The sequence below is a fragment of the Neolamprologus multifasciatus genome, chromosome 8 (genome assembly GCF_963576455.1).
Source record: "Neolamprologus multifasciatus chromosome 8, fNeoMul1.2, whole genome shotgun sequence".
In the NCBI taxonomy this organism is placed as follows: domain Eukaryota; kingdom Metazoa; phylum Chordata; class Actinopteri; order Cichliformes; family Cichlidae; genus Neolamprologus; species Neolamprologus multifasciatus.
The window spans coordinates 7,702,930-7,721,305 of NC_140446.1; the positions used below are offsets into that span (position 1 = coordinate 7,702,930).

General features: G+C 40.5%; 1 protein-coding gene across 1 annotated transcript; it reads right to left on the bottom strand.

Annotated features, from left to right (window-relative positions):
• Positions 1-728: 728 nt before the first annotated feature.
• cdc42ep4b (CDC42 effector protein (Rho GTPase binding) 4b) lies at positions 729-17,974 on the bottom strand. The gene is made up of 2 exons (XM_085170972.1): positions 17,778-17,974; positions 729-2,860 (listed from the first exon to the last, which is right to left on the bottom strand). The coding sequence occupies exon 2, from the start codon at positions 2,693-2,695 to the stop codon at positions 1,691-1,693; it is 1,005 nt and encodes a 334-aa protein (XP_085027098.1). The 5' UTR covers positions 2,696-2,860; positions 17,778-17,974; the 3' UTR covers positions 729-1,690.
• Between the last annotated feature and the right edge of the window lie 402 nt (positions 17,975-18,376).

Sequence of the window (18,376 nt, forward strand, 5' to 3'; positions counted from 1 at the left end):
TACAAAACCCTGCATCAGTGCCACAACAGGAAATTCCAAGATAACATTTGTCAAATGTGGCAATTAGTTTTTTTTAAAACCACGGAATAATAGAAGAAGGTCAGACATTAATCATGGATACAAGAAAGTAAAGTACGCACTCTTTCTGTGTAATTCATAGCTGAAAGTAATCTGGAGTAGCCTACCGAGTGAAACCAACTAAACACAAAAAAAAAAAGCCAAAGGGAAACAGCCCACCTATCCGTTTCTGGAGCAGTTCCAGCTGGTCGGGGGCCAATATTCTCGCATATTTAATGAGTAGACTGGGAGAGGCCAGATGATTGGTTGATTTAATCATCTGTCCCTACTATGTGATTCTGGTTGGGTAAAGGAGTTGAGTATTATCACCTTTGGGTCCACTTTGGGAAGTAAATATCCTTCTCACTGCTCAGAGACATACCTGATGCCCATCTGTTAAGTAGCAGTCCTATAATAACACTTTAAACATGCTACATCCTTTCTCTGCTCTCAGAGACAAGCCTGGACACGTGTACAGAGAGAGGGAATGCTTTTGACAGAAGCATAAATGCTTAAATGTAATTATATGGTGGCAACTCCCTTCACAAATGTCTTACATCTTTCCACTGACCTGCTAATCCTACTTCAGCTAAGAAGCGGAATGAGAGGCATGACAGACACACATATTTTACCACAATCACAATTCCCGTCTTGCTTTTTAAAAAAAAAAAAAAAAAAAAAAGTACAAGACACATAACACTTACAAAAGGCCTCTTTTTGACAATTCACAGTTTTTCTGTATTAAAAAAAAAAATCTTTCACCAACTCTGATTTTGTAAAAGACATTTCCCTGTAATGAACATGGGATCAGGAGTGATTTAAGACAATTTATTGCCTACTTAAGGCCAGTATTTAAGTGCAATTCAGCCAACCTCTAACAAAGAAGATGGCTCTGTCTTTAGTACCCTTAAGAAATTATGATATCTGGAAAAAACAACACAATTTAAGACTAAGGAGTGCACATTAAGAATGATCCATCCCTTATGACAACAAATTAATAAATATTACAGCTGTCTGTGAATTTAAAGAATGTAGATATTCCCAATTAAAAACGGAAACAAAATAATAATCTACCCAACTCAAAACAGCAGCAGGCTGCTGTATACTAACTCCCAGATACTGCAGATACAATAAAGTAGAAAATAGCATAAATCAACTGTTAAACTCTTAAAAAGGCATAACTTTTTCTGTTTAGTGTCTATGCCAAAATAGTGTCATTGGCAAATAAAACCCCATATTCACTCACACACACTGGGATTCTAACGCCATCTGGGTTTCACTCCTCATCCTTTCCCTACATTCTTCCACAGAATCCATACCACACATCCACATTACCCAATCTCACCGTCATCTCTTCTCTCTTCTTAAAATGATATGTCTGTGATATTATTTACTAATGGTTTGCAATTGCTTCTTCTTGGTTAAGGGTTTAAATGTGGTAAACAATACGTTTTTGGGAAAACTGAGACTTTACCAGTAATATGAGTAAACCCAAACACTTCAAAAAGGGCCACTTTGTGAGCCAGTCAGTCTGCACTCTAGCGTGCATTTAGCCCACCCTAGCTACAGCATGGTGAAAAAGCCTTATTTATCATGTTTACAGTTCTTTTCAACTGTTCGTGGCAGCTAAAGTCTAAACTCTAATCTCATCGTCATCATCCTCGTCCATAAAGGTGAAATCTCTCTCTCCTTCTCCCCCACGTGGGGAACTGTACTTTGCACTGTCCGTGTCACCGTCGTGGAGGCGGTAGTTAGGTTTCTCCTCAGACCCAGAGCTGGACACAGAGCAGCTATCCATATTGTGGTGGTTGTTCTTGGTTTGTAGCTCAGGGGTGTAGGGATCCACCATGGCTTTTTGCTGGTACATGCTGCGAGGAGGCCTTGCAGGGGCTCGCTCCTCTGCATCGTCATCATCTATGTGGGGAATGAGGGACGGCGAAGCATGGCCCTCGCTTCCCTTGCCTTCCTCGTAGCCAAGGTCATCCTCCTCCCAACCTTTCTTTTCCATCACGCTCAAGATGTCACCGAGCATCGAAGGGCCCAGGTCAATGTGAAAGGACATTATAGACTCTGCGTGCTTCATCCCACCTCCCTTAGGCATGGATGGAGGCAAATCTGTAGGTTCGCCAAAATCCCGTTCTTCAAGCTCTGGATCAAGGGCTGCCATAGCTGCTGCTCCATTTAAGGGCTTGCTTTCGATCTCATTCACCTTCTTCATTGGGCTTGAGGAAACGCTCTTTGGCAGTTGGATACCTCTGTTAGTACCCTCGTCGTTCAGGTACGGCAGGGATATGGCGGTCTTCACATACTGGGAGGAGCCGGCAGAAGATGCCATCGCATTGTACTCACACTTGTCCGCCCGATTTACAGACTGAGATCGCTTGCTGTTTCTGAAGGTACGGGACAGAAGCCCGGGCTTGGAACTTGGTGAGCCTTGCTTTTTGTCTGGCTCCCTGGGAGGTTCTCCTGAACGGGTGCTGAGAAATGAGGTGTCCCCAAAGGCATCGCCGCCTCGGCCCACGTGCATGGTGTGACGGAAGTCCCCCAGCGGAGCACTGATCATCTCTGCGGTCAGGTCAGCCCGAGACCTCCGCTTAGACTGATTGGAGTTGCTGACCAGTTGCTTAAGAATGGGCATGATGGCAGTCTTTTAGTAACGATCCACAGGTAAAATTTAAATTAGGATCTGAAGGTGGTCAGGAGAGTTCCTTTCAAAGTTTTTAGCAATTGTAAGGGATGTTGTCAAAGCACATATAACTTCAGGTGTTTGAGTAGAGCCATTCTGGTCCTTGGTTGAAAAAGCCTGTGGTGAAGAAGAAGGAGAATACAGAGCATTAAAACCACATCAGTAGTTCTGTAAACTAAATGTAGCTCTGCAACATGGCAGGCAAAGTGAAAACAAGTAAATAAAAATAGATTCCATTAAACTGAGATAAAAAATGTAACATTCTGCTTTGAAGAAATCTTTCTATTCATTTCTCATTACTCACTATTGCATAAACCACTCTTTTCTGATCTCCATCAAGCATGGAAAGTTTGGTAGCCAGGGCTTCAAAATGAAGGCTCACTTGAGTGGTTCTAAACTCTAAAAGGTTTTCTATGCAGAAGACTGTAAGGGTGTTATGCAATCGTGAAAAGACTCTCTTGTACAAAGTTCAAAGCACCCTCACCTTACTCCAACCCAGTCACAATAGCCCCTGTGAAGTTCTACCATGGTAAACTTCATTCCTATTCAAATTAGTTCGATTCATCTGATACATTTTTGAGCTTTTTCTAAAAGTCTAGGGCTGCTGATGTGATCTGTTTTTCATGGGCTGCGGTGCCTGCCATCACTGCTGTGCTTTAGTTCCCATTTAGGCCCCTGGCTGTTACATAACCAGCAAGACACAGGATACTGTGAGCTAGAGCAGTTGAAGCTGGCAGAAATAAAAGAAAGAAGAAGAAAAAAAAAAAAGACTGAAGAGGAACAACATCTCTTCGGCATGGATCGACTTACAGCACAGCTCAGAAAACTCCAGACCGACTACATTTTGTTCTCACCCTCCCCTGTCTTCAAGAGATAAATAGTTTCCAAAAACTGCTTTTTATGTTATTCTCTTTTTGGGTGGAATTTGTCTTTTTAAACCCCGTAGGCAACACTTGAACACTTCCAGCCGTGTATTTTGTTCCGTATTAATCTGTTTTTCATATAACAGACATCAATCAGCAACTTCTATTACATTTGTCTATAAAGCTTTGGTGAAAAGTAGCAGATTAAAAGGTTTTGAAACCCCCTTAGGAAAGCAGAATGATTCTTTCACAGATCAGTTTGATCTTTTCCATGCCAAATGACTATACAACTAATTTAGACCAAACTGACCTTAAACCACTTAAACCTTGAAACGTGATCTTAGAACAGAAATGCAGTGGAAAAGAGGTTTAAACACCCACTTATGTGCTAGCTACAGTCTACTAGCTCCATGTGTTTCTCACATTAACAATGGCTTCTATTGTTTAAGCCAGACAGAAATACCATTACTCTCAGTGTTTTCAAACTCACGCTGAAGCCCACGCTCTAGGGCTACATGCGTATCCCCCATGAATGAAAGGGGGCTTCACTCAACAATATTCCAAAGAAACGTCACCCATGAAAACATTTGCATCTCTGACAAGAACCCATTCAATTGGAAAGGGAACTGATGCACTAGAGGGAACAGAGGGGGGCTTGATAAATGATAAAAGCTACTGCTCTTTTTTTTTTTTTTTTTGCTCTTCTTTCAAAAGACAGATCATCCCCAAAGAGTACTAAATTCTATCCACTGCCACATTTTCATCTTCCATATTCACCACCTTCATTCAAGATTTCCCTAGTAGTTCTGGTGCTAATAGAAGAGACACATTATTCTCACAGTGGTTGAACAAAGACCAAATGTAATAAGGATAGTACTCCAAAGGCTTATTTTCTTGTTCTGTTGTAAAAAGCTATTTGAGTTCAAGCTCACACCCATATACGTGACAACTGGAAAGAGCTTACTGTTACTAAAGCTATTTACGCCGCAACTGGGTGCCAAATTACAAGATTATAGCTTAAAGCAAACAAACACCACCAATATCCTCCGGAGCGGAGGCACTGTTGTTAGATTAATGCAGTATGATCCATCATTGGGTAAACCCTTTATTATTTCATACATTGTGCAGTTGCCCCATTAGTATCTGCTGCACAAAAGATTGCTGAATGTGTGGGTGACCGCTAAAGACAACTCATCATCTTACATGTTCCTCCCTGCTGCACAAAGTTTTGTATTTCTCTATGGCAACGTCAGAGCTGAGCGCTGGCTACCAAGTGGGCTTCCTGTCTCTAAGCTGACCAGAAACGGCGAGAAAGATTTTATCCCCTACATGGAGAGATCAACTCATTCAGATGGATTAACCCTTCCTGGTGACCACATGCCAGGCAATAAGAAAGTTCACAGTGCAATGGCTGAGGGGCGAAAGCTTTTGATGTGCCATGTGACTAGAAGACATTCAACATCAGCATAAAAGATGTCACTGAGTTCTCGAATATCAAAAGGTGCAAACCTCACACCTTAAGTCATTCTAGGAAATGGCCCATTTTATGCCTTGGGGAGCCCCTTGGTCTTTGATGAGGAATAGTTTCAAAACCCCGCAGGGTCATCAAGACCCCATTATTGTGGCTGTGACAAAAAAAAATGAAGCATGACCTGCCTGGAGTCGTGTCATATTCAGTTTTAGCCTTTCAGTACTTTGTAAAAAAAAAATACATTATGAGAAATGACACTGTCATTTTCACCATTCAGTTTCAAAATAACACTCCAGAATGGTTCAATGCTCTCCATATGAAACGGTGACAGTGTTAAATGTTCTTTTACACAGGAAAGGGATGTTTCTTCTTTGTTTTTTAGTTCTCAGGGGAAATTTGTCCATCAGTTATATGTACATTTAATGCTTAGATTGTTAAAGTCATTGGCAGCATGACTATCAGCAATATAAAAATTATTTTGGAAAAGCAAACAGATTCAAGGACTCATTTTCATTCACATCAGTAGAGTGTATTTGAAGAGGAAATGGTGACCTTTTCATTGCACAATAAGCGAGCGGGAGTATCTTATTGTTTGGTTTTCTGTTTCTAGGTAACCCTTCGTTCTTCTCATTTTATTACTGTTACTAGCTAGATGAAAGAAATCAAAGTATGGGGCTTAACTACAACTCCGTCTAGACATCTAAATAGAAAATAATTTAAACACAAAATGAAGGCTGTTATACCCGAGCATTTACTCATACATTGTGTTGAAAAGGAATTGGTAGATCAGTGATTCCAGTTTGACCTGCACACGCTCCCAGCCCAGCTGGGGGCAAAATTCCATTTTAGCTCTTTTTCACACAGAAGATCATATTCCTATTGGATAGCTACTGACGCAACACAAAGAAGGCGTATACAAGTTAGTGTCAGAGCACGCAGTGTGCCTAAAAATATGAAGATATTGTTAGTTTGCTTCAGTTGAGAATCAGTTTTTGTTTTTTGTGCCAGTCAGTGACAAAGCCTTTATGTAATGGAGTCCCACATGACACTAGCTTGAACTGAGACAAGTGGTGACAGGGCCATGAATGATTAAGAGCATTTTATGTCGCCAGCAGAATGTGATGTGGGCAGAATGACATCACAACAGCCAACATGCTCATCAGCGCTCAGCGTAACGCTTGTAATCCTTAGGATCACAGGCGCCTTGCAGTCCTCGGCTATCCTGTGTCACTTTCTCTCCTTCCACTCAACAAAGAGGGGAAAGAGGCTTTGGCTGCTCATCCAATAACAACTTGGCTACTGTCATGTTAAACCAACCGGCATGCAGACTATATAAGAGTTTCTGTTTTTATCTTTGGCTCCATTTAAATTTTTTAAAGCGAGATGGAGAAACAGTCTATCCTTTTTTCATGAGGTCGAGGAGGCCTTCATGCAAATATTACAAAGAGTCAGGTGAAGGGTAAATTCAAACCTTGTTAGTTTTAATACTAGAATAACGAGCATATATTTAAGCACATAATGCACTGCCTAAGCTGTCTCTGCAATAAGAAAACTTCTGCTTGTTTTAACCTTGAACTACCCAGAGTCGTCTCTATAGTTCATTCCCATTGTCAGTGTCATTGATATGCAAATGAATATTCAAGTTAGCCAACACCATCTATGACACTGCTAATCAGTTAATCAATGGAGCTGCATAACAATGGAACGTTCTTAACTCAAAGTGACAAAGAAGATTGGGAAATTTCATTAGCACTTATTCTGGCAGGCTCTAACCTTCACACCAAACATCTGATTCCCACGGGTGGGGGGGTGGGTAAAAAAAGCACTGAAATAGCAAAAAGTTAGAAGAACGACTGTTAAAAGGTGAAACAGATCGACATTGCTGAAGGAGTTAAAAATAATACATTCAATTATTTATCTTATTTTACAGTAATTTGAATTTGTATTAATGTAAGTTCTGTGCTTATGTTCAAAAATGTTTTTGCAACATGTAAGAGAAATAAAAATACTATTAAATATGGTGCAAAAACTAAAGGATTAGGAGAACTCATGAACTATGTATGAGTCTGATTTCGACTCACATCATGTAACTGCAGCTCATTAGCAAAGCCTCCCTCTGACTTCACGGTGCTTTTTCATGTGCCTCAAAGTTTCTTCCAAGCAAATCTACTTACTTGCCTTAACTCACCACACAGATAATAAATAATAAATATAAATATGCCGTTTGTTTTGGCCTTGCTTGGCTTGCTCCGCCTGCAAACAGCACCCAAAAACTAAATCAGAACTGCATCTAAAAAAACAAAAAACATCTGACTAACACCATAAGACAGTAATGAAAGACTTTTGACGTAATTTTCTACAATAGCATTTTCTACAATGCTCTGCTACAGACAAATAAAAACAAACTATCATTTGCTTCTTTGCTTATTTGTTACTGCCTTACACATAAGGAACCTGTTCTTCCTGTTTAACTTCATTTATAGTTACCTAGCTCCAAGGCAAGCCTTGCATAATAAACAGCAAAAGTATCCTGAGCAGAAACATGCAGAATGTTATGACACTAATGGCCTCACCCCTCAACAGTAAAGGATATACATACTTAACACAGGTGAAACTGACTTGTACAAAGTATGATTACATGGTGAATGGATCCCACTAATATAAGCACGTCTAGAACACGCTCTACCCGCTTATTCGCAGGTCTCACTGCATATTTCAGAGAGAAAACAGGGAAGCAATGAGAGTCAAATTTATCCAGCCAGTTCTTTTTTACTGAAGAGTCTGCAATAGCATTAAACTTCTAACACGCAGGTTCTAGGCAGAGCTGTGCAGACGCACGTCTGCAAGTTGTCACTAGTAAATTTGTAACATAACCTATTCTTGTTGATCACTAAGTGTTCTCTCGGCTGATGAAAAGACAAAAGTTATAATATACAAAAAGTCTTTGCATTGAAGTAAAACAGACTGATAAGTGTTAAAAACATTAAAGTGAAACCATTGCAGGGTGACACGCTATTGAGATTTTTAGATAAATACAAGCAAATATCCTTGTAGTCTCTCCGCTGGTTGAATTCCCATGATCTTTTTTCGGTGTAGCCAGAGAGCTATGCTTTACTGATCCCAAGGGATATGAAGTGAAAATAAAGCTGTTTTTTTTTTTTTTCACATGAACTCCAAGAAAAGTTGAGAAAATCACTTCAGGACAATGTCTGAAGTAAGGAGACAGTGCACTTGAGAAACCCCGTCACTAGAGGAAATACTTTGTAGGGTTTAGGCGATAGTGCTGCGTGGGTAGAGCATGCAGACGGCAGGACGTACTGTATGACACCAGCGCACTCGCTGTGAATTCACTGGAATGTGTCAGTGTTGCATGCCTGCTACTGGACATCCAGCGCTTGAAGGTTTAAGACCCTTCTGACTTCACTGAATATTTGTATTCCCACACGTATCTCCGATGGGCAATGTCTTAGAAAGTTCAGGTCCAGAGAGCATTTGGGAAAATTACTTAAGTTGAATTAATACGATTTATGCAGGGAAGGAAACATAACCAAGAGTTTACTGATGCTATTATGCTGACCCGTTTTCACTTAACTTATAATTTTATAGGTTTTGAGTTGTGTATATATTCTATGGCATTTGGCGTGTGGTGGAAAAAGTTTGACAACCACAGTTTCAAACAATCATTGGTGTAGTTTCATCAAATTCCAGCCAGACAGACTTGTGCTGTTGAAAGACTGTCTTTGAATTAGGAAATCCTGTTTATTTGGCCTAAAATCCATACAATGGTCATAAATCACTTAATACTAACAAAGCCTTTTTTTTCAATAACAGCTCTTCTGTGCCGTTTCTAATGCATTAATTAGCAAAATGCTGTATGTGCTTCAATGGGTTATGCTTACGCAATGCATTTCTACTGTACTGCAGCAAATTACAGAACCAAAAAAAGTCCTAAAGAATACCTTTGTTTTTATTTTAAAGGGTGCATGTGCAATAAACATGCATTGAGGTCATATAATATAGGGGGTGCTAGGTTTTGTCATGATATACACTGCAACCTTGTTAAGCTATAATAAGAGAACAGAAGCAGAAATTGATATGAGGTATAGTTTGGTCAAGATTTACCAGAAGCCTAAAAGGAAGCAACTGTGCCAGTATCAAAATACAAATATGGTTTGTGCGATCTGAACTTGAGATTTAAGCAACACAACAGCTTAAAGATACTTGAAACCTGAAACAAGCACAGAGGTCAAAGATGAGTTGTTCAGGTCACTCCTGAAATGCTGAGTGCTTCATGTAAAAAGGCTTCAGGAGTTCAAACAACCAGGACACAAAGACATACCTACATCCGCATGACCGTTGCCAAAGTACCACCACCACAAAAAGTACCTGTGTGTGTGGAAACTGTGGAGTATCAGCCTCCAGGGCCCCACTGCCACCCAGGCAAAAACAAAAACACAAGAGGATTAAGAGCAGCATTTTTAGCGCGAGCGAAAAAAACCAGCATGTCTGGACTAGCCCTCTGCACTGCGACAGTTCCTTAGGGTGTATGGCACAACCTCCAATTACGACCCCAACACTCCCTGTGACACAAACACCAAATGAATTTATCTTTACAAATCCTGATATCCAGAGGCACAGGACAAACTTCCAAATGATTCTTTGTGTTTCCAGTCAAACTGGCCTTTTATAAATCTGTTATTCCTGCATGGCTGGACAAAGCAGCAAATACTGGGTGGGCTGCCATGCTGTGCCCCAGCCAAAGAGAGAAGAGAAAAAGGCTGGCTCATAATCAAAGAGATAGATAATGAACATGCTCCTTGATTAAAAAATAAGCCTGTGCCCAAACAAGTCTACCGAGAGTTTGTTTTGAGGGGGAAAAAAAATAAAAAATATACCCCCCTCTTGGTGTATGAATAATATCTAGAGTAAAAATTAGAGGGAGTAAAGCCTTTCCCATGTGAAGCAATATTACCTCAGGGACTTGTGCAAAAAAGGGAAGGCACAGATGGATTCACTGAAGAGAAACACATCCTCAAAGGGGCGGTGGAGGGTGTCACCACATTGGATTCACTCAGTCATGCCAGCGCAGTGACAGACGTTCTTTCACCGTGTCCTGCATGAAATGTACCCAAGCCCTCATTATGCCTACTGCGGATGGCTTGAACTATACTCTGTGTGCGTGTGTGTGTATGCGCACGTGAGCGTACATGTCTAATTAATCGCCAAAATCCTCCCCATCAGTCTCTAACAAATAGACAGCATTCACGCCTGGTACCAGAGGTCAGGATCTGAGCCAAGTGGTTGAATTAACTGTCCAATAGCTGCTGGATCGTGAAACGATGCAGAATTTCAACTGAAGATTGTTTTGTCGATGGCAAAGAGGGAAAGTAATGCTTTGTTGTAACATTTGGCTTACACTATACTTAGAAAGTTTAAACAGCTTACATGCCGTATTGGCTGGTTGTTTTAAAAATGAGACCTTGGGGAAAACCCCAACAAAAAAAAAAAAAAAATTGGCACTATATTAAAAAAGATAATCTAGTGCCAGACAGCCAAGCTCAACGCATATATCCGCACACACTCTCTGGTAAAAGCAGCAGTAGGCCTCTCAATGGGACTGAAAGATAAGTGACCGTTTTCTGCTCTGCGTCAACTTATCAGCAGCTTGTGGCTTTTTTTTTTTTGTTACTTTTTTTGTTTTTTTTTAAATCAGCAGCCTTCTTGCTAAACTCAAATACACAAACTGACTATAAAGACCTTAAGCAGAGAGCCCTGACAAACAAGATGAGTTAATAAACTCCCATGGTGTTCACTTTAATGACATCAACTGCAGCCAGCTAAACACTCGCTGACCCAAGCCCGCAAACATAGTCACTTCAACCAGATAATAGCTATTCACAACAGCTGAGAAGCTGAAAAACGCCACAACAACACAGAGATAAAAACTGGAACACGGTACACAGCCACTGCACTCCTGAAGCATACTGTAAGCTTAATTGCACCCTTCCTTGATTTACCTACATCCACTGTGATTTTGTTAGTGCTGTGTGTAGATGTTGTGCTTGCTGTGAGTGAGCATGTGTTTAAGTTCTTACCAGAGTGACTCTTCAAGAATGTCCAACTAGCACACAAGGATAAATTACATCTCAGTTGCTCCTCAAGGGTTGGGCAATCGTCATAGCCAAAGCGCCCTATCATCATCCTACGTGACTGCCAATATAAATAAAGAGCTAAATAATGCATCAAGATCATTTATTGGCATAACCCTAAGGTAAGGTCACTGAGATAAATGATTAGTCAGTGCAATAATCTAATTAAATATATTTGGGAGTTGGGTCAGAATGAACTTGAGATTCAAGTTTAACAATTTAGAAAAAAATCATAACAATAAATTCTGTTTATCTATGAGCCAGACGAGAGAAGAGCCAAAACTTAAGAGCTTTCATGCATCACCACCTGATTTTCTCAGTAAAAACCTTTGAAGTATCATCGGTGTCATCTTACTGCAGTTCGTCTTTCTTTGATTTGGTTTTCTTAAAGACATTTGGCATACTACTTTGATTTGGCACTCAAACAACAACTTTGATTCCCTGGAAACTGGCAGCATAAAGTCTTAATTAGTAGAGTGCATACACTCAACCTGCTGTGGGTGTGAACAATAAGTTTAAAGTCCATCAGCCACCAAGTTTGAACTAACACAAATGTGTTCAAGAGTCTCACACATCCACATACAACCCCCACCCCCCAAATAAACAAGTACATACACACATCTCACTAGCTCCCAGTTTGGATTTAGACAAACTGTACTTGTAACTGAGAAGCTAGCAAAGACACACAAAGCACAATGGAAGACAAAACAACAGAGAGGAAGGCGCGAACCAAACCCTTCTGGCACACCCAAAACCACACGCACGCACCTATAAAGGGAAACAGACTAATGCAGGTAAGCTCACACAGGACGGGCCTCAAAGCTGATTCATGTAAACGACACTGAAACACATTCAGTTAAAACAAAGAGACAAAGGAACTTCGATCCTTATCCATTTAGGTATTGCAACTTCACTCTAGTCCATTCACAACACAGAACTGCTGACCTAGAAAAGGACCTCTATAGGCTCAGGCAGGAAATGTGTGATTCTCACAGGATTATCAGATATGCATGACAAGAACCCACAACAACTCATGTGACATTTCCCATCTCCTGAACTGGTTTCCTTGCATGACTTTGTCATCTGGTAGTCACAGTGGTGACCAATATACTTCCTTTGTCCTTTTAGTATGCTTAGGGCCAAAACCACCTGTTTCTGTGGTCACTCAATGCAGGAAAACAATGATGGCTCATTGGAGTGTAAAAAAGGCCTATGACTGGACAAAAACTGCCAGCTGCACACCACCAGTTACTGTGTTTTTATTTTTGTTTTGTTTTTCTACACTATATTATCCAAGTCTACACGAGTCGGCACATATGGTGCAGAAATACATCCTATTAATTTCAATACTGTGTCAGTAAAAGGACGTAATACAATCATAACTGTTTAATGATAAACTCTGAATTGCATGAAAGCTTCTACTGTTGCCAGTACAGCTGAAAGAGCTGATGTAGTTTACACACATTTCTATTCAACTCTATGCCTGTTACTAGCATACTACCAGCTCCTGATCACCAACTCTGATGAGGAGGTCCTCATCATGAGCTTTAATCCTGGATCAGCAAAACTCAACAGGCCCCAGTAACAATGCAATTCTAGGGAGTTCTATATATATTAAACTATGTGTCAGCAGCAGTGCACTGGTTGCAAGTGAAAGAGCTAACAAAGCATGGAGGAAGCTAACAGCAGCCAACAGGTTGGTAGTTTAGTATATGATCCAAGCCTATGTCAACAATCCCTCGGCTGACATGGACAGTAATAACAGAGGGTGTTTTTTTGTTTTGTTTTTACAATGGCACGAGAAAGAGGAGCTCTCATGGAAAACCTGTGCAAACACAGGGAGAATATCCAACCTCCACACAGAAGAGCCCAACCTCCATATAAACCTAGGTAGGGCTGTGCGATATGACCAAAATCTCATATCCCGATATAAGACATCTATCGTCCCGATAACGATATAAATCACAAAATTTTTATATTTTCTTAAACTCTGTGAATCTCGAGCAGCTCGACTTGCGTGAAGTGTTTCCAGCTGGGCATCGCGTACCTGGAGTCGAGTGTTTTAACCGACGCATGAAACGATACATTTTTAGACTTAAGTTGTAACGGACGCCATTTTCTTTGTGAGTATTTATTACACAGCGTGCTGCGGGAAAAAGCCTGTTCTAACGTTGGAGTCTAAGGTTTATTTTTTAGCACCCGACGGCTTTTTTTTTTTTTGCTTCTGATCCGTAAACACTCTGCATACTCTTTCACGTGATTCAGTTTATTTTGAAAAGTCTCAACAGGATCTTGAGCTTTATTGTGAAAGGTTTATGTGGAAAATAAACAAGCGGACACGCGATGGTTTTACCGCTGTTGTTGCTAACAACGCATAAAAACAGGCGCTTGTCCATCCGTAGTGTGGTTATATTAAATATAAGAGAAAGAGAACTTTAAGACATTAATATAGCCACTACAGTGACCATCAAAACGATGAAAAAAATATTGCCGCAAACAGTTTATTTTGCGACACCACGAAACAAACGATAGCGTAAAATGAAACGATAGACGTTTTTATATTGTCGTCCGATATATATCGTTATATCGAACAGCCCTAAACCTAGGACCCATTTGTTGTAAGGGACAGAGCTAACCACTGAACCACCATCTGATAAAACTTCTTATCTGTTACCTCATCCATTTGAGGAGGTATACTCAATGTGAAACAGAGACCATGAATTACAGAAGGATGCAGTAAAGACTTTCATTTTGAGAGAACTATGACAAAAGAAAATAAATTAGCTAAATAATCATTCCATTTATGGTCTAGGTCCTGTTGATAGATTAAAAAAAATAATTAAAAATTTATTTTTGCTACATTTTAAATTTAAATTTAAATTTAAATTTAAATTTAGGAAAGCAATCTTTCAATTGACCCTCATGCTGCCTTAGACATAAAGCAAAACTCCCAGTCCTTTCCTCTCAGTAAGGAAAAGCTTTATTAATCTAACACTGGTGCTGGATCAGTACCCTGTATTGGCAGCCAAGGTACCCATACCAGTGTGTAACTGGAAGAAAAATAATTACCTTGTTTAAAAGTTGCTGCAACACATTTTGCAAAGTAGATTTGTGTAACCACATCGGTCCAACAATAGGATTTCGGATTATGTGATTTGGAAACGCCAATCACCCTGATGTTGGGTACTGTTTTGTTATCTTCTTCCACATAACTGAAACCAAGGAGGGTGTTCTGAAACTTTGCAACATGGGAACGAGTCAAGCCGGCCACATTCAGCGCTTTTGAAATGCCTTGCGTCACGCGTGCCAATTTTCCATTTGGTTTCACAGTTTAAACAATTGAGTTTAAGACATCAACAGTGACAGGTGATGCAAAAACGAGATCATGCTGTGCCAAAACATACAGTACTACTGCGTGACAAATTTTGAAATCTATGTCACAGGTTATGCTGTCAGCCTGTTGTTGGGAGAGGACAAAATGACTTTAGTGTTTAGCAACGCAAAGTAAAACGTTTTTCCCGTTGAACTGGTTAGGTTACATTGATAACCAAAAAAAGGCATAGGGGCTGTTTCGAAAGAAAAGAGAGCACACTCTTTTTCTGAGAAAAGATATGTCATGTGAAATGAAATGACAAAAAAGAAAAATAACTGTTGTGTCACTGTTTCAGATTAGTTCCAGTTGCTAAATGTTTATGCAATTATTTCTAGAACATAGATGCTACAAAATATGTCTACATGTCCAAGTTTCTATGTGAACAATTTCGTACTTTTTCCTCTAATTTGCCATCAAATAAGACAATGATGGTCTCTGATTCATTTGTTTTTCTTTTCTGACATTCAGAGTTAACTATAATTTGCAAAAACCTGAAGACACAGATAAAATATTGCACCGTTGCTTTTCATATCAAGTCTGTTCAAAGGTTAAGACAAACATCCTCAGCATGACTGCTCTTCAAAGACCTCGTTGCTTTCTTTGCAGGTGGGGTGAATCCTGTAATTGTCTGAGACAAAGCAACTTTCCTTGGGGAGTTCAACATAACCAGAAAGAACAGCTTAAAAAATGTGCACATGCGTCACTCGTGAAATGATTCAGACTTTGCAGAAATGATCCGGCCTCCATAGCTTCAAAGCTCTGGAGGGTTTTTTTTTTCAATGCAAATCCAAAAGGTATTAATTCACACGAATAACTCAATAATGACCTTTTGCTTGCTGCAAATTGCCCTCTTTGAGCCAAATGTCAAGACATTCTCTCATCATTACCTGTCAGTCTCCCTTGGAGCTTGGAATAAAGGTAGATGAGCAAACAATTTACAAGGCCATTTCCTAAGGCATGGGAATATTACTCCAAGTTGTCACATCTGACTCCGGTTAACCAATTTATATTTATCGCCTAATAAAAACAAAAAGAAAAATGTTTCTGCTCTTACATTAAACCGTCACGTAGTATGAAACCCAGACACACAAATAAAACAGAAAGTCTATTCACAAGGAAATGAGGTGCCCTCAGTTTTTACTAACTACACAAAAACTGCCTGAAGTAAATGTTTTCATGCACATGAGTCTAAATGCACATCCACAACCCCTACTACTGCACACCCACTTTCTAATATAAAACTGTAATGACCTCACCACAGCCAAGAGTTGGGAAAGTAGCCAGCTTCCTCAAAACGCAGCAGGAGTATCCTCCAGAGGAAACTCAAAGAGCCTCCATAGCACAAAAAAATAAAAAAAAATAAAAAAAAGCACAGTCAGAGATGACACACACTCTCCCTCCCCTACTGGCTGTGCAGTGGACACAATAGATCTCGATGGGGAGATATCTGCCTGGCAGCTCTGGAGAAGACATCCACTAAGGAGCTGAAAGGCCTGAAGTGTATGCAGTAATGTAGCACTGTTGTCACTGGAAAGAAGACAGAGAGACGAAAGAGGATGCCAGGAAAAAAAAAAAGTGGCAGCGCTGGCAGGATGGTGACAAGTCAGTGTCGGAGTTAAGACAAGATTTCTCTAGTCAACTTTTAAGATATAAAGAAGTGAGCTATTTTTTGCACTCGTCTAAGTCTTTGATTTAGAGTTATCAGTGCAGAGTACGTAAATGATTCATCGAGCAAAATGACAAGAACAGACCAACCTTTGGGCTTTTGTTAACTACTGCTCTGTGTTTGTGTGTAGGACAAGGGCAACAGTCACACAAAGTCAACACTAGACCTGAACTCATCAGTCAACACGTCCTTTCACTATTGTCCCAACCGACAGTTTAACAAGCGTGAAGAGCTGACGATGAGTGAGGAATAATGAAACAGAATGTTATAAAACGGACCTGCAGACTTTATGGACAGTGTAGTTAAAGTCGGGCACACACTATACAGCCTTCATTTAGAGCATGATGAATGAGGCTGGGCACGTATACAGCCACTGTGGCAACTCTTACAGCAAATTACTCAGTTCATCAGGCGGGATGATGACCATAAGAGGCAAGTGCCAAGTCTTTAACCACAAACAGGAAAAAACTCCCTAATGATCCAGGGAGGTGGACAAATATGCCTGCCAAAGATGGGGTGAAAATAGCTGTTTAGATTGTAGAGCTCTTGCTAGATTCCCAGAGATTTCACTGAGATCCAACAGCAGCAGTATTAATGTTACGTAATTCTCACTGAAGAGAACTGATGCTCATGCAACCATCTGCCCCTTGCTCTGATTAAATCATGACCCGTCCTGTAGCCAAATATAATTATTTGGGACACTTTTCTCAGACTTTGCAACCTAGTTTTAACTCTGGGATATCTGCTACTTCATTGAGGAAGTTGCTCTTAGTTACAAAATGAAAGGCCAGAGTTTGTGGGCACATTACCACAGAGGATCCCAAATGTGAAATACGTCACTCTCTGCAATGGTAAACCCAGCTAATTCCTTTCTTGAGTAGTTTTTGGGCCCAAAACAAGAAAAATATCGAACTTTAATAAGTCATACAAAACTGGATTTGAAAAAGAAAAAAAACCTCAGGAGATCCCATGACTTTTAACGAAAGTTATTAGCTCAGCACAGCGTTTTGGCCATTATTCAAACTGAAAGCACAGCAAAGTCTATAGTGGCATAGGTCAAGAAAATGGTTCCATATCAGGCAGGATATTTGTACTTTTAAAAAAGCACCCTTTAGATTAACATGTTGGCTCTTGAAGATGTTTTAAACTTTTATTGTATCTTTTTTTTGACCCTGTACTTCCCAGTCTTCCTCAGGCTGATGGAGGACACAGAGGACGCGAGAGAGCTTATTGTTTTGGCTCCATATGGGACACCGAGGAGCTCGATGAAACTGCCAGGCTCTGATTGTCCAGAAGCAGATGACATTCAAATGAGATGCAGATTTCACTCCGTTGGCTTTACTTCAACCTACACCTCTTCCCCTGACCCCACAGAGTATTCTGGAAACTACACTCAACACACTGGCTACAACCCAAAGATGACTAAAAGTCGTGGCTCGTCATCAGAACAGCCCCTGGATACTTGTAATACAACAAAACATCACTCCTCAGGTTACCGCGAAGAAACGTTACCTTTTTCTTTAAGGTCCACGCGGTGGCGAAGTTTCAGACTATATCCCTCTCAACTTTCCGTAAACACCGCGAAGGGTGAGTTAGCACAAATTTAGTTAAGTGTCCGTAGAAAGAGAAGCAAGAGAATTGTGGCAGGACGGTCCCTGTTCTGGTGCTCCCAACGTTCGTTTACTTTGCATCTGTGTGGCTCACAAAGCGGCCCTCCTCCTCCTCCCCTCCCCTCCCGCGCTGGAGAGCACCACCTCCTGCTGCGGTTTAAAGGGCCAGAGCGCCATTTATCCACAACGCCTAACAATAGCTGGGACTTCAACTTGAGTATCCCAAGCCTGACCCCTTGAGTGGTAAAGGCTGTGCCCCAAGCTAGCTGACGGGGACTAGTTGCTGCGAAGTAAAACATTTGAACACTTAAGGGAGAAGCAACCACCGTCGGGCTTTTTGTACCACACGGGCTACCTTAGAAATTAGGCTGGCAGGGGAAACTGGTTATATTCTGCTATGCCCAAATGCAACAGAATTTGCCTACTGGCACATCTAAACCATGATCTAAACACAGATAAAAAAATAAAATAAAATCTTGCTTGCTGTTCTGAACAAAGGAG